At 44.6% G+C, this 12,026-nt stretch overlaps 1 protein-coding gene across 1 annotated transcript in view; it reads left to right on the top strand.

Annotated features, from left to right (window-relative positions):
- MPP3 (MAGUK p55 scaffold protein 3) overlaps positions 1-11,621 on the top strand; it is a 78,464-nt gene extending 66,843 nt beyond the window's left edge. The window contains exons 15-18 of the mRNA XM_054994699.1: positions 6,417-6,510; positions 7,678-7,786; positions 9,171-9,293; positions 11,139-11,621. Coding sequence (XP_054850674.1) covers positions 6,417-6,510; positions 7,678-7,786; positions 9,171-9,293; positions 11,139-11,318 — 506 coding nt within the window. The 3' untranslated portion in view covers positions 11,319-11,621. The remainder of the gene's footprint in view (positions 1-6,416; positions 6,511-7,677; positions 7,787-9,170; positions 9,294-11,138) is intronic.
- The last annotated feature ends 405 nt before the right edge of the window (positions 11,622-12,026 follow it).

Here is a 12,026-nt window from a genome sequence, read left to right as displayed (position 1 = left end):
ATCAGTCTTCTCCATATTGTCCTACAAATCTTCTTTTAACTCTTCTTTACTAACCAGAATCTATGTTAACCAACCTAACGTGCTTATCAAATTGTCCAGATTTGTGCCAAGGGTTCCCCCTGCTCTTTTTGTGTATCCTGCATTTTTATTCAATTCACTTTTATTTTTGAAAATCTGTAAGCATTATTCTCTTCTCCAGTGTTATTTAAACTATATAAGATTTATTCTAAATAGCTTCAAAAGGAGATTAGACAAATTCACAGAGGGTAGCTATGTCAGACCGATTAGCCGGATGGCTAAATGGAACTTCTACTTCAGAGGAAATATATTCCTGTATACCAACCAGGTGCTAGCAGGGAAGAACATGGGGAGACTCTGTCCTCTGAGCCCTGTTTGTGGGTCTTCTGGCTGGCTAGTGTGGAAATTGATATTCTAGACAAACCATTGTTCTTATATTGCAGAGTGGATATATTCTTTTGCCTCTTTTATTATTCTTATTCTTTCCTATGTGAATAATTCATTTACAATATCACTATAACACTGCAATCCTGAAGGGGAGGGGGTGAAAGCACTCGGGGAGCTGATAAGGAATTACACTGACGTATCCTGGATTTATGCTGCTGTAACTCTCTCTATGCTGGCGCAGCGGCCTGGCACCACACGGTTTGGGCCCCCCATTGGTGCCTGGCCACAGTGGCCAGGTGTGGACTTAACTGCAGTCCCTGTGCCTAGGGGAGGTGCAAGTTAGTCAGCTCCCTAAGTTGTTTCAGGCCCGGGAACATCCCCAGTAGTTACACCACAGAAAATGACAATGTAGGCCATAGGCGCCCATTGTATGGGAAAAGTTGACACTCTCCCATGCTCAACCCCTCCCAAGTGGCCTGGCAAAGCATAGGATGCTGACTACTGTGGGGACCAATCTGCTTGTACCCCCGTGGTGGCTGAACCCCCTCCCTCGTGCTCAATCAACTCCTCAGGCACCCTACATCATTGCTGGCCAGGGCGCCCATGACTCCAGGTAAGTAGGGAGGCAGCTGGAGACTCTGTCCGAGTGCCCCCTGCCATGGGGACTTAAAGCGTGAGGTGGGAGAGGGTGCTCGTAATGGTGGGGAAAGAGTGCACTAGGGGAACTTTGTCTCACACTCACATATGGAAGGAGAGCCATGTCCAGAATGCCTGACTAGCAACTACCCATCCAAGGTCCCTTGCAGGTTACCCATCTCCTGAGACTTGGCTCGAGGAGGGGTGAGGATGCACAGACAGGCAAGGAGCAGGGGAGGTGGCTGCCCCAGCTTGCTTGTCCACACCAGCCTGCCCTCTCCCCTCACCTGTGCCCTCCCAAAACTGGTCTCTGTGATGGGGGCTCACTGGGGGAGTGTGGCCCCTGCCTGTGAGCCAGCACAGCCCATGCCTGCCACAGACACAGTCACCCAGGAAACCACTCTCAGCACTGCTGTTTTGGGGGAGGCTCCTAGCAGCCCAGGTTGGGGTTCTGTTCAGAGTCCCTTGGCTGAGCACCCCTTCAGGCAGAGAACAGAGTGCAGCTGCAGGTCGAAGTGATTGGGTGCTTGCTTCCATAACTCCACGATGAAGGGTTTGCAACCCAATGCATGTCTCCCTCACAGGATCAGAGTTCCAAGCAGCCACGCAGCAGTGGAACATCCAGATGGAGACGAAGAGTGCTTTCTTGCCAGAGGGGCATCCATCATCTATTTGCCAGCAGCACCTTGGCAATGGAGCCAGTGCCCCCAGCCATGGATGGTTTCCCAGGATGTGGCAGACCTAGCTGTGACTTGTGCGAGGCCAGGCCTGTAGCCACACATGTCTCCATTTCCCATTCAGGCAGGCTGCGACCTGTCAGGGAGGCCAAGGAGCATGGCTATTCCGCCCCCTAAGAATCCTTCTTGACTGCCCTTCAAGCCAGCCCCAGGAGTGGTTTCCCAGGCAGCTCGCAAGTCAGCCCTGCTCCTGAGAAAGGAGCATGACAAATGGCTCTCCTGGGCCTGACTACTGCACCAACAGGGATAGCCCGCTACCCAGGCAAGGGAAGTTGGCAACATGAGTCCAGACATCGTCTTCAGTTTTAGCAGTTCATTAAAGTCTGTGTCAAACAACAACTCCCTCTGTTTGTTTGCCTGTAAATGACCGTAGTCCCCCTCCTCCGTATGTCTGCCCTTTCACACATCCCAGCAAATGGTCTCTAGCTCTGGGTGGGTACATATGGGGTAGCCCTGAAGAGACTCCAGGTGCCTCTGTGCCTTTTCTGGTTCTACTGCCAAGGTGTCCAGTGGCACCTTGGAGGCTACAGCCCCGCTCAGCTTCCCTCACCCCTTTCCCCCCTCAAATTCACTGCAGACAGCAGGGTGGGACTTGGAGTGTTGCCTGTGTGTGTCTGGTGGGGGGACACCACAGATGACTCTCATTCTCTGACAGACAGCACTGCTGGCATCTGATAAGCCAGGCAGAAGACCACTGTATGCAAGGGGCAAGGTTGATACTGGTGTGGGGGGGCATCCTGGAGGCTCTGAGGCTCGTCCCCCACAAGGCCTTCCTTTTTGCTGTTTGTGGAGGCAGAGATGGACTTTGGGAATTTTGCCATAGGGATGGGATGACGGCCCCTACAGCACCTTCTCTGGTCCCAGAGGCTGTCATCCTGACACCTGAGCACAGCTCTTGAGGTTCATCCTGCATCCCCCTCGCACCTTTTTGATGCAGTGATGTATTTTGATGGAGCCACTGCAAGTTGATGGACATTCGTGGCTCCCATCATACTCAATGGGCCTTCCAGCCTCTCCTATTGTTTCCAGTGGGAATTCTCGTTATTTGTTTCAGAACCCGCCTCCCGCTTGGTTCTAAGATGCTGCCTCTCTGAGACTTGGGGGGCTGATCCTGGGTGCTGAGGGCTGTGGGTGTGATCCTCGCTAGGTCCAACTGCCTTTCCGGTCTTACTTTTCAAGGAGGGGGTGCATGTTTCATGGAGTGGTAGCAGGGAGGGGGAGTTTGCAAGCAAGTGATGCTACAGCTGCCATTCTAGCCCTTGTCAGTAATGGAAGTTGGGCAAGTGGGTGGGCAGGTGCCCTGTCTACACCTTCAGTGTAACTCCTCTCCACGGGGCAGATCTCCCTTCGAGTCAGGCGCCCCGGTTGGTATGAGGCAAGACCGATTGTGGGGGTCTTTCTGCTCTGTGCTCCTGCTCTCTGCAGGGTAGGGGAGTAGTGTTGGCAGCTGGCAACAGCCAACGTGGCCTGACCCGTGGACTGGCTATGGCCATTCACAGCACTGTCAACTGCAGCCACCCTGCAATTGGTGGATTCTGCTCACGTTGCCAGGACAACTAGGGAGCATTCTCTCCTAGCCATACCTTGTCAGGCTCAGCCACCAGGGCAGCTGTTCCACCGAAGTCCTTAGGGAGCAGACTAGTAGCACTGTAGTATACGGGCATGCAGTGACCGTCAGGCCTCAGGATTGCACTGCCCATCGCTACCCCCTTGGGTGTGATTCCATCATACTGTCTTCTCCTTTGTATTGTTGTGTTCCTTATTTTTAAACAAAATAGCTTCCAATAGGTTACTTACCTTGATACCTCCTCGTCCAATCTTCTTGCATTCACACAATGATTTTTGCCAGTTCTCAGTTCTCTTCAAGTGTTGCAAGCTACTCCATGCGTTATTACTGTACAGCATCATTGGTTCATTCCCTTGTTTAACCATAAGACCAAAACAATTCAAATGCTGCTTTAAAACCAGCCCTTCAGTTAATTATCCATTCAGTATTAAAACCAAATCTGAACTTTGATCTGAACTTTGGAATTTAGGACTGTTGCGATGTGAGATCTGAGAAAGGACAATAAGAAATTAATCCATGCCTTTCTTTGTATGTCCTCTTTTATAATTTTGTGGTTTATTGTTGAATGTAGTTTTGTGTATTTATAATAATAATAAAAATAAAATAATAGTAATCACTGCCTCCGAAATCACGAATGTTGTTCAAATAATTCAGCCTTCCAGTCTGACAAGTTAAATGTTGCATTACAGTGAATTTAGACTACATCCAGGCTTCCTGAAGGCATTTAACTCTTCTAATAAGCCCTTCAGTTTCCTCTTAACTAATCTCGTGTTTATGATGTTTACCTCTTTGAAAATGAAACGCAGCCAGTTTGAACTTTCTGCCCAATTTAAGCTCCATTCTTTTTTTCCCCAGCATGTTAAAAACATTTCTTTTTAAGGCTTTTTGAAAAGCATTGCTAGGGGGTGAGTTCAGTTTGATTTTTAAATGGGTTTCTATTGCTGTTGGCTTTAAATTTGTTTTTGTTTTTAACAGATATGTTGTTTCAGTTTCCTCCCCCGATCCAACTGCCAGGGTTGTACTACATGTAGACTCAGTAGAAAAATCAGTGCTGACTCTGATCAGCTATTTGGGAAGATGAAGATGGAGCTAGATTTTGTCCTGTGCTCTCACTACCCCATCCTTGCCGAGGAGTTGAGGATTATGTATGTGCTGTAGGTGCTCACAAGTATCCTCCATTTTCTGGAGAATTCAGTCCCTAAATTTGTTGGAACAGTAAAACTAAAAAGGATGATTTAAGTTATATCTAAACTGATTTTGGTATGGGGCTGTGACTTGGGTCCTAACTACATGTTAGATTTTCCCCATGGATGGCCCTGGGTTGGGTGGATAGGTTTGTTCTGAAGTTCTACTTCGCAGTCATGCATAGGTCTTTGTCCTTTTCCTGACATGAAACAGGTATTTGCCACATTGGGAGTTGCATGCATACTACTGAGCTACACATTACACTTCCACAATAGGCCCATGCATGCTTGGTAAGTATGGAATTTGATAACACGCCTCTCTACCTGACCCGGGAATGTCCTGGGGAAAACATAACGTGTACTTTAGACCATTAGAAGCGCAGTTCAGACATAATGTGTATTCATGGCTTACAATAACTATGCATAGTGTGTGATTCTCTGAAGGCAAGTCACTCCACTAACTGTAGTTAGTTCAGGTCCATCAATTCAGGATTTCAAGCCGTAATTTGAAGTTGGTTCATTAACCACAGTTAGGCTTAACTATGATTTTCATGTGATATATTAAGATGGACATTTTGACTTGTCTCTTTGTGCTACCAAAATCCTGGTATCATGTTACGTCAGAGTGGAGTTAATGGCAGGCACTTCTGTAATCTAGAAAATGCTAGAAAATTGGTATGGGAGGAACACCAAGTTCTCATCTTGTTTATAGTGGGGACAATTAATTCTTTCCCTCAGCTTAGGGGTGAGTAGAAGAAAAGAAAGGAGGGGAAGCTACAGTCTACTGTGTACTGTGGCTTGACATATTCTGTGAGTGGGTAAGGGAAGAATTTGAGCATCTCCTAAATAAGAGCCTGCCCATGTCTCTGTAGCTGTAGATTCACCCTCCCACTGTGTGCTTATGATCTGGCACCCTTTACCTCTTGTCTCAACTTGCATGGGAAAATATGTGATATTGTTAAGAGAGAAACAGCCAAGACACGATAAAGGCCACATATTCCATGGCAACCAAGTAACTTTTATTAGAAAGAAGTTGTGTAGCAAGTGTTTGCTCAGACTGGCCAATGAATATCCTCATGCGGTACATAAATCCCTCAGGAATAGGGTAAGGAGTCTGTTCTGCAGCATTTCCATATATTTTACAGATGAAAGTGAAATAAGAATGATTCTTTCCATAGACATATATGCAGAAGGGGAGGAGGAAAAAGGGGCACTATGATGCAGTTGGAGTGGAGATCTTGCAATACTGGAACAGGTTTTTGAGTAAAGCTCAGATGTAGGTGGGAGAGGAGACATGGTATATAATGATGGAATTTGATGTCACAAGGCATGGTGATGGCTATGGACTTAGATGTCTATTTGTTGGAGAAAGGTTGACTAAAAATGTCTTAAATAAACAAGCAACCAGTGAATGAGTCTCTGGGCCAGCTACACAGCAACCAAGAGAAAGAGGTCAGATAGAAGACTGGTGTTGTTCAAAGTATGAGGTGAGCTTCTCTGGAGAGATTAAGATAAATGATGGAGAGATCCAAACTCATTTTCTGAAGAACAGAAGAACAACAAAGGAAATTCCCAGCAGCCTCAAGAGAGATTAGACATCCACTGCAAATGCCCCCGTGAACAATTTCCAAACTATCAACAAAGGGAGAGCCTTCCTGAAATTCTTGAAAAAGCCTATGACCTAGCAGTGGGCTGTCCTAACAAGCCATCAGTAAACAAGAAAAAGCAGGCATTAGGATCAAAGTTGCACACAGAATCAAAAAGAGTCCAGTAGCACACAGAAACACACTGGGAGACTTTCATTGGTGCCTGAAACAAACGCCCCTTTGCAACCAGCTATATTTGATAAATGGATGCTGTCTAATGTTGCCTTCCTCTGCTTTCCAGATACCACAAGGTCCAAGAAGAGTCACGAAAAGGAGGGGGTGGAATACAACTTCGTTTCAAAGCAGTCATTTGAGACTGATGTGCAACATAACAAGTAGGCTTTGGTTTGACTTGCAGGGAGAAACAGGAGGCATGTCTGTTGTGGGGCAAAATTAGGAGGCCGATTCATGTATGCTGTGATGGAGATAGGCTGTCATCTCCTTTTCTAACAGCGGTTTCTTTGCCTTTAACAAGATGCATGATCAAAAAGAAATTCTACAGGGACAGGTTTTCCCACTGTAAAACTGTCACAAAATGGGAAAGGTGTGCTCGATTCCATAAGTGTTCTCGTTTCATAAGTAGGCTTGGACTTAAGCTTAAAGCACTCAGGCTGATGGGATGGGAATGCAGCTTAGTGGTAGAACATCAGCTTTGCATGCAGAAGGTCTCAGGTTCAATCCTCAGCATCTTTGCTTTAAAAAGGGGTCAGGTAGTAGGTGATAGGAAAGACCTCTAGCTGATAGCCAAGCTACAAGAGATGAATTACACGAGGAGGAGCACTTGAAGGGAGTCGCAATGTTAGTTGGGAAGCTGTTTTAAAAGAGATCAGAAGGCTTTGTCAATTTCCCCTCTTTACAGAGCCAGAGAGATCCCTGCTCAGAGAGTTTATTTCCTCTTTGCCTCCAGAAGGCTCTTTCAGTTTCACCTCTCCTTCTAAGAGGCAAAGAGGGGGAATAAACCCTCTGAGCAGGGATCTCCCTGGCTCTGTAGAGAGGGGAAATTGACAAAGCCTTCTGATCTCTTTTACAACTCAGCTTCCAGGCTAACATTGTGTCTCTCTTCACTGCTTCTCCTCATGTAATTTGTCTCTTGTAGCTTAGCTCTGAGGCTTTGGAGAACTGCTGCCAGTCAAAGTATGGACTGTGCTAGATCGATAGTCTGACTCCACAAGTTGCTGGTGTTTATATCTGGAGCCCAACAGTGCTATCATTATTAATGTTCTCAGTTTTCGGGTCTCAGTTCTCATTCAAGGGATTAGGTTCTGGATGGCCATTTTACACATACTGTTGCCTATGTGAAACTGAGACAGTATGTCCCTCACTTTGACGACTTTACTGCTCCCCAAAAGAGGAAGTCTAGATGTTACCTTCTGTCACCCTTTTTGTTGCCAGTTATTTTTCCCCTCAAGAGAAATTGTAATACTGTAATAAGCATTTGGCACATCTTTTACAATTGTTTCTTCTCTGTTTTTTTTTTAAATTAATTCCCTCAACATTTTTAGGTTTGTTGAGCATGGAGAGTATAAGGAGAATCTTTATGGAACAAGCTTGGAGGCCATACAGTCGGTCATGTTCAAGAATAAAGTTTGCCTGGTGGATGTCGTGCCTGAGGTAAATCCCCAGTTTTGTTATCGGAGTTGCTTTCACAGAGTTGCCTTTGATTCTATAACCATTGGACTCATGCTGGCTTACACAAGTTTTGGTGGAGCAATTTGTTATTGTCACTCAGCAATTTGGAGTTCTTGGAATTCTGAGAGCCACTACCTGTGTGCTGGACCTTTGCCTTCCTTGGCTCGGGAACCAGATTGAGACTTTTGCAGTAACCACAGGGAATTCATTGTTGGCTGTCTGTGTGATCTGCTTTTTGGTTTTGGGTTTTTTAAAAAAATGCTTAGCTTTTTTTATTGGCTAGATTGTTTTTGTTTGCTTGTTGATATTGTTTTAGTTGTGAGCCCCATCAAACAGGTTACAGAAAGGTGGCATATAAATTTTCTGAACACACAAATAAATAACCTTGTTTAAGGAAGCCATATCTGATCCAGCAGTATTAGTCATTGTAGGTTTGTTATGACCCATTGTGGGTCCAGATGACTGAAAAGCGATGCATTTGGAGGAGCCTAATTTGGGGGAGATCTACATCAGCCAGAACCAAGAACACATCGGAACAGAAACTGTATTAATGGTCCCAAGGAGCAGTCAAGTGCTTTCTGATTGGGTTTTCATTCTTTATTGGTGATGGCTTCATGGAGAGATTTTATGATTTGGCGCACTTCAGAGAACACAACTTATAAGTGTTATAAATAGTTGTGTGTTGACAAGGGAAAGATGTTCCTCTTGCTCTCCCCAAAGTGTGATTAAGCATTAATGCCATATGCTCTGTCCACTCATCTTGCAGCTTGGTTCCCAATTCCAAATTATCCAAGGTCTCGCCCACCCTGTCGTCCAAATTATTTCCCCCTTCCCCAGTGTGTGCTCTCTGCTGCAGGGGAAGATGAAGAAGCAGTCTTTTCTAATCTTTCTTGGACAGCTTCTTGTTCAGCCCAGCATGTCATTTGGAAGGGCCATTCTGTTAGGTTCTGATTTTTAAAAAAATACATTCAGCTGTGCAATAGTTTGTTAAATTTAAAATATTCCATTAATAATAGTCTAGGAGATGTATTACTGTTTATGATGAAGTCAGCTATGCAAAACAAGAAACACTTCACAGCAATGACACAGAGAGATCATATTTTGAATTCCCTGAGAAAATGGGCTAGGTGACTCTCTAAAGTGCTTTGGATTAATATGAGCAGAAATGATAACGATGGCTTTGTAATGCTGCTCTTGCCAGTGGCTCGTAATAAAGAGGCTTCCAGGCACAGCTGAATCCTAGGCCTTTCCCCCCATTTATCTTCCTTGTTCAGTGGCTTTTTGAAAACGATTTGGATTGGAATTTTTTTCTTGTATGACATTACTGGTTGGTGCCTAGCCTGCTTGTTTATATTTCCGCTTGCAGGCCATGAAGCACTTGAGGACGCCTGAGTTCAAGCCCTATGTTGTGTTTGTGAAGCCTCTTATTTTGGAAAAGAAAAAGAATGCCCCAACATCTCTAGCGCCAGAGGACATCTCTGTCCCGTTTGTAAGTATTTCACACAAGCTGGAACATACAACGGAGTCTTTGTATGTATACATGTGGATCAGATGCTGTTGGTTGGGGGAGTTAAGGCTCCTGGATGTGTGAGCAGGTCTAGTGGATTGGAGGCAGCATAGAAATAGGGACTGTTTGAGAGAGCCCAGTTGGAAACCAGGTTGATGGTGTGGGAACTACTAAGTGCAGAACTGGAGGGCAACACAGAGAAGTAGGAGGGAGGCCAAACACCAGGGCTGGTGGGTTGTAGGGAAAATGGATTACTGGTTAAGCAGATAGGATACTTCCCTGGATATACCTCCAGCTGAAGTAGGAGGAGCAGGAAAGGCCTTCTGCCAAAGACCCTGGAAAGCTGCTTGCATACAGAATACATGAACTAGATGGATCAGTGGTCTGATCTGCCTGCCTATTAAGTTTTTATTCCAGCCTTCCTCCAAGGGGCTCAGAGAAGAATGTGCAGAACTCCCTTATTATAAGAAGAATCCCTCCCGTTCCTTATGTGGTATAGCAGTGTGGGGAAGTGCCTTAGCACTACATATTACAAAGCAATGCTTTTTCTCCTCGCCATTGTGTTGAATTTGTGATCTTTTATCACCTCTGATTCCTTTCCCAAGACTTACTTCATTGCAAGAATAGGGAGGAGATGGTCTCTTCTGGTGAAAAATAAATATTTTAAAACAAAACATGCCACAGTCCTAATCTGTCTTTCAGCACAAGGAGCAGACCATGAGTTCCAATAAATTACATTGATTTTGGGGTTGGGTCTTGACACTCTCTTCACTCAGTCTTGCTGAATTCCTCTTCTTGCTATAGTCCTTGCCTCACATGGCATTTGTATGTGAAGGTTCATGACCACCGAAAAGGCTATGCTAGGGATCATAGGACCAGCATGGACATAAGTTATATGTGACAGAAAGTGTAGCAAGGAATGTAATTCTGTGAGACTGGGCAAAATAGCTGGCTGGATCCAACCCAGTGGACAGGTGTTTATACGTAAAATTAAAAGCCTTTCAGCTACGACTGCTTGGCGTTTAAATGAGAACGTAGTTTTGGTAGGCAATTCAGAAACCTACTAGGATGGAGTGGTGGTAGAATTAATGGTATATGGCTTTAATGTTATATAGGAAGGATATGGAGTTGGCTTTAAAAGGGGATGAGACAGATTCACGGAGGGCAGGTTTTCATTAAGTACTAGTCACAATGACTAAATAGAACCTCCATATTCCAAGGCAGTAAACCTCTGAATGCCTGTGCTGGGGTGCAACAACAAGGGGAGTCTTTACCCTCTGTGCCTTGCTCAGTAGGCTATCTTGGGACGTCTGCTTAGCCAATATAGGAAAAAGGATGCTGTACTAAATGGACCATTTGACGCAATGTCACTGCTCTTGTGTTAATTTCTTGTGTTGCTCCTGCCGCACTTGCCTTGAATCACCTGTTCCATCCCTTATTTTTATGTCCTGCAATCATGTTTCCCATGTTGTTGTTTAAAGTAGGTTGCAGTGGTAATAACAGTGCAATCCTAAGAACATTTTCCTGAGAGTAATCCCCATTGGATAGGATTTTGAGTAGACCAGTTTAGGATGGCGCTGCTAGGATGTTGAAAGTTGAACACACAATGTAAACTCTGGCTGGCTAGCAAGGAAATAGATTGCACAGGGCCTGGAGGTATAACCAGAGTTCGTTGTATTCTGCATTATTCACAAGTAACAAAACGCACGATTGTTTACCAGGATTCCTCATCCCAACTATTTTCTTTTTGGCTAGTGCACCCTAGTGGCATTTCTTTGGAAGAACCCGCAGTGTTGCCTTTAGTTGACATTCCATCTTGATTTGCAGGATGAGGAGCAGATAGAAATGGCTAACTCGGCAGCCTTCATCGAGGAACAGTATGGCCACTTTATCGACACGGTTCTGGTGAAAGAAGACCTCCATAGTGCCTCCAGCCAGTTGAAAACCATATTGGAGAAACTGAACACAGACTCCTTTTGGGTGCCAGTCTCATGGGTCAGATTATAGTCAGCAATGCTGTGCCAAATTAGGAGAGGTTTGCTAATATTCTGTAAATAAAACGGATGATCAAAAGGGAAACAAAAAGGGAAACATCCACTGGACTTGCAGATTTGCTTGGAAAGCAGCAAAGAGAAACAGTCTCCATCTGGGAACTTTCTATGATGTAATAATTTCCTGTACAGGAATGAAAAAAAATCATTGAAGTGGAATGAAAAATCCCCAGAGAATACAATCCAGAGGTTTGCGTGCTGTTTCCAGTTCTGCAGATGGAAGCCTTTAGGTTTGTTTTTTCTTTTTTGGTAAGTTGCAATGCAGGATCAAAATACAATGATCCAGACAAAAAGATGTTTCAGACTTTACTAAGAAAAATACAGTAGAAAAAGATGATTCAGACTTTACTGAATAGGAAAAATATGCTAATTCAAATTTGGCGTGATTGACAATAAATGAAAGATAAATGCACTTACAGAATTATAATTTTGGATAATGAAAGGACCTTCTCTTTTACTGGTTGTCTAGATCGGGAAAGGAGCTCTTATCCAAATGGTGATTCCTATCCAAATGGCAATTCTTTCATTCTTTTGCAAAAAGGAAGACTTCCTGGACAAATCACCCAGGTTTTCAACTTTCTGCCTGAAATTTAGCCACTTTCTGTAACTTACATTTAGCTGCAAAAAGAGGGTGGAGGGTTGAGTGATCAAATAATTTTTCTCT

This window comes from Eublepharis macularius, chromosome 12 (genome assembly GCF_028583425.1).
Source record: "Eublepharis macularius isolate TG4126 chromosome 12, MPM_Emac_v1.0, whole genome shotgun sequence".
Lineage (NCBI taxonomy): Eukaryota > Metazoa > Chordata > Lepidosauria > Squamata > Eublepharidae > Eublepharis > Eublepharis macularius.
The sequence above is the reverse complement of the archived record's forward strand: the minus strand, read 5'-3'. Positions and strand labels throughout refer to the sequence as shown.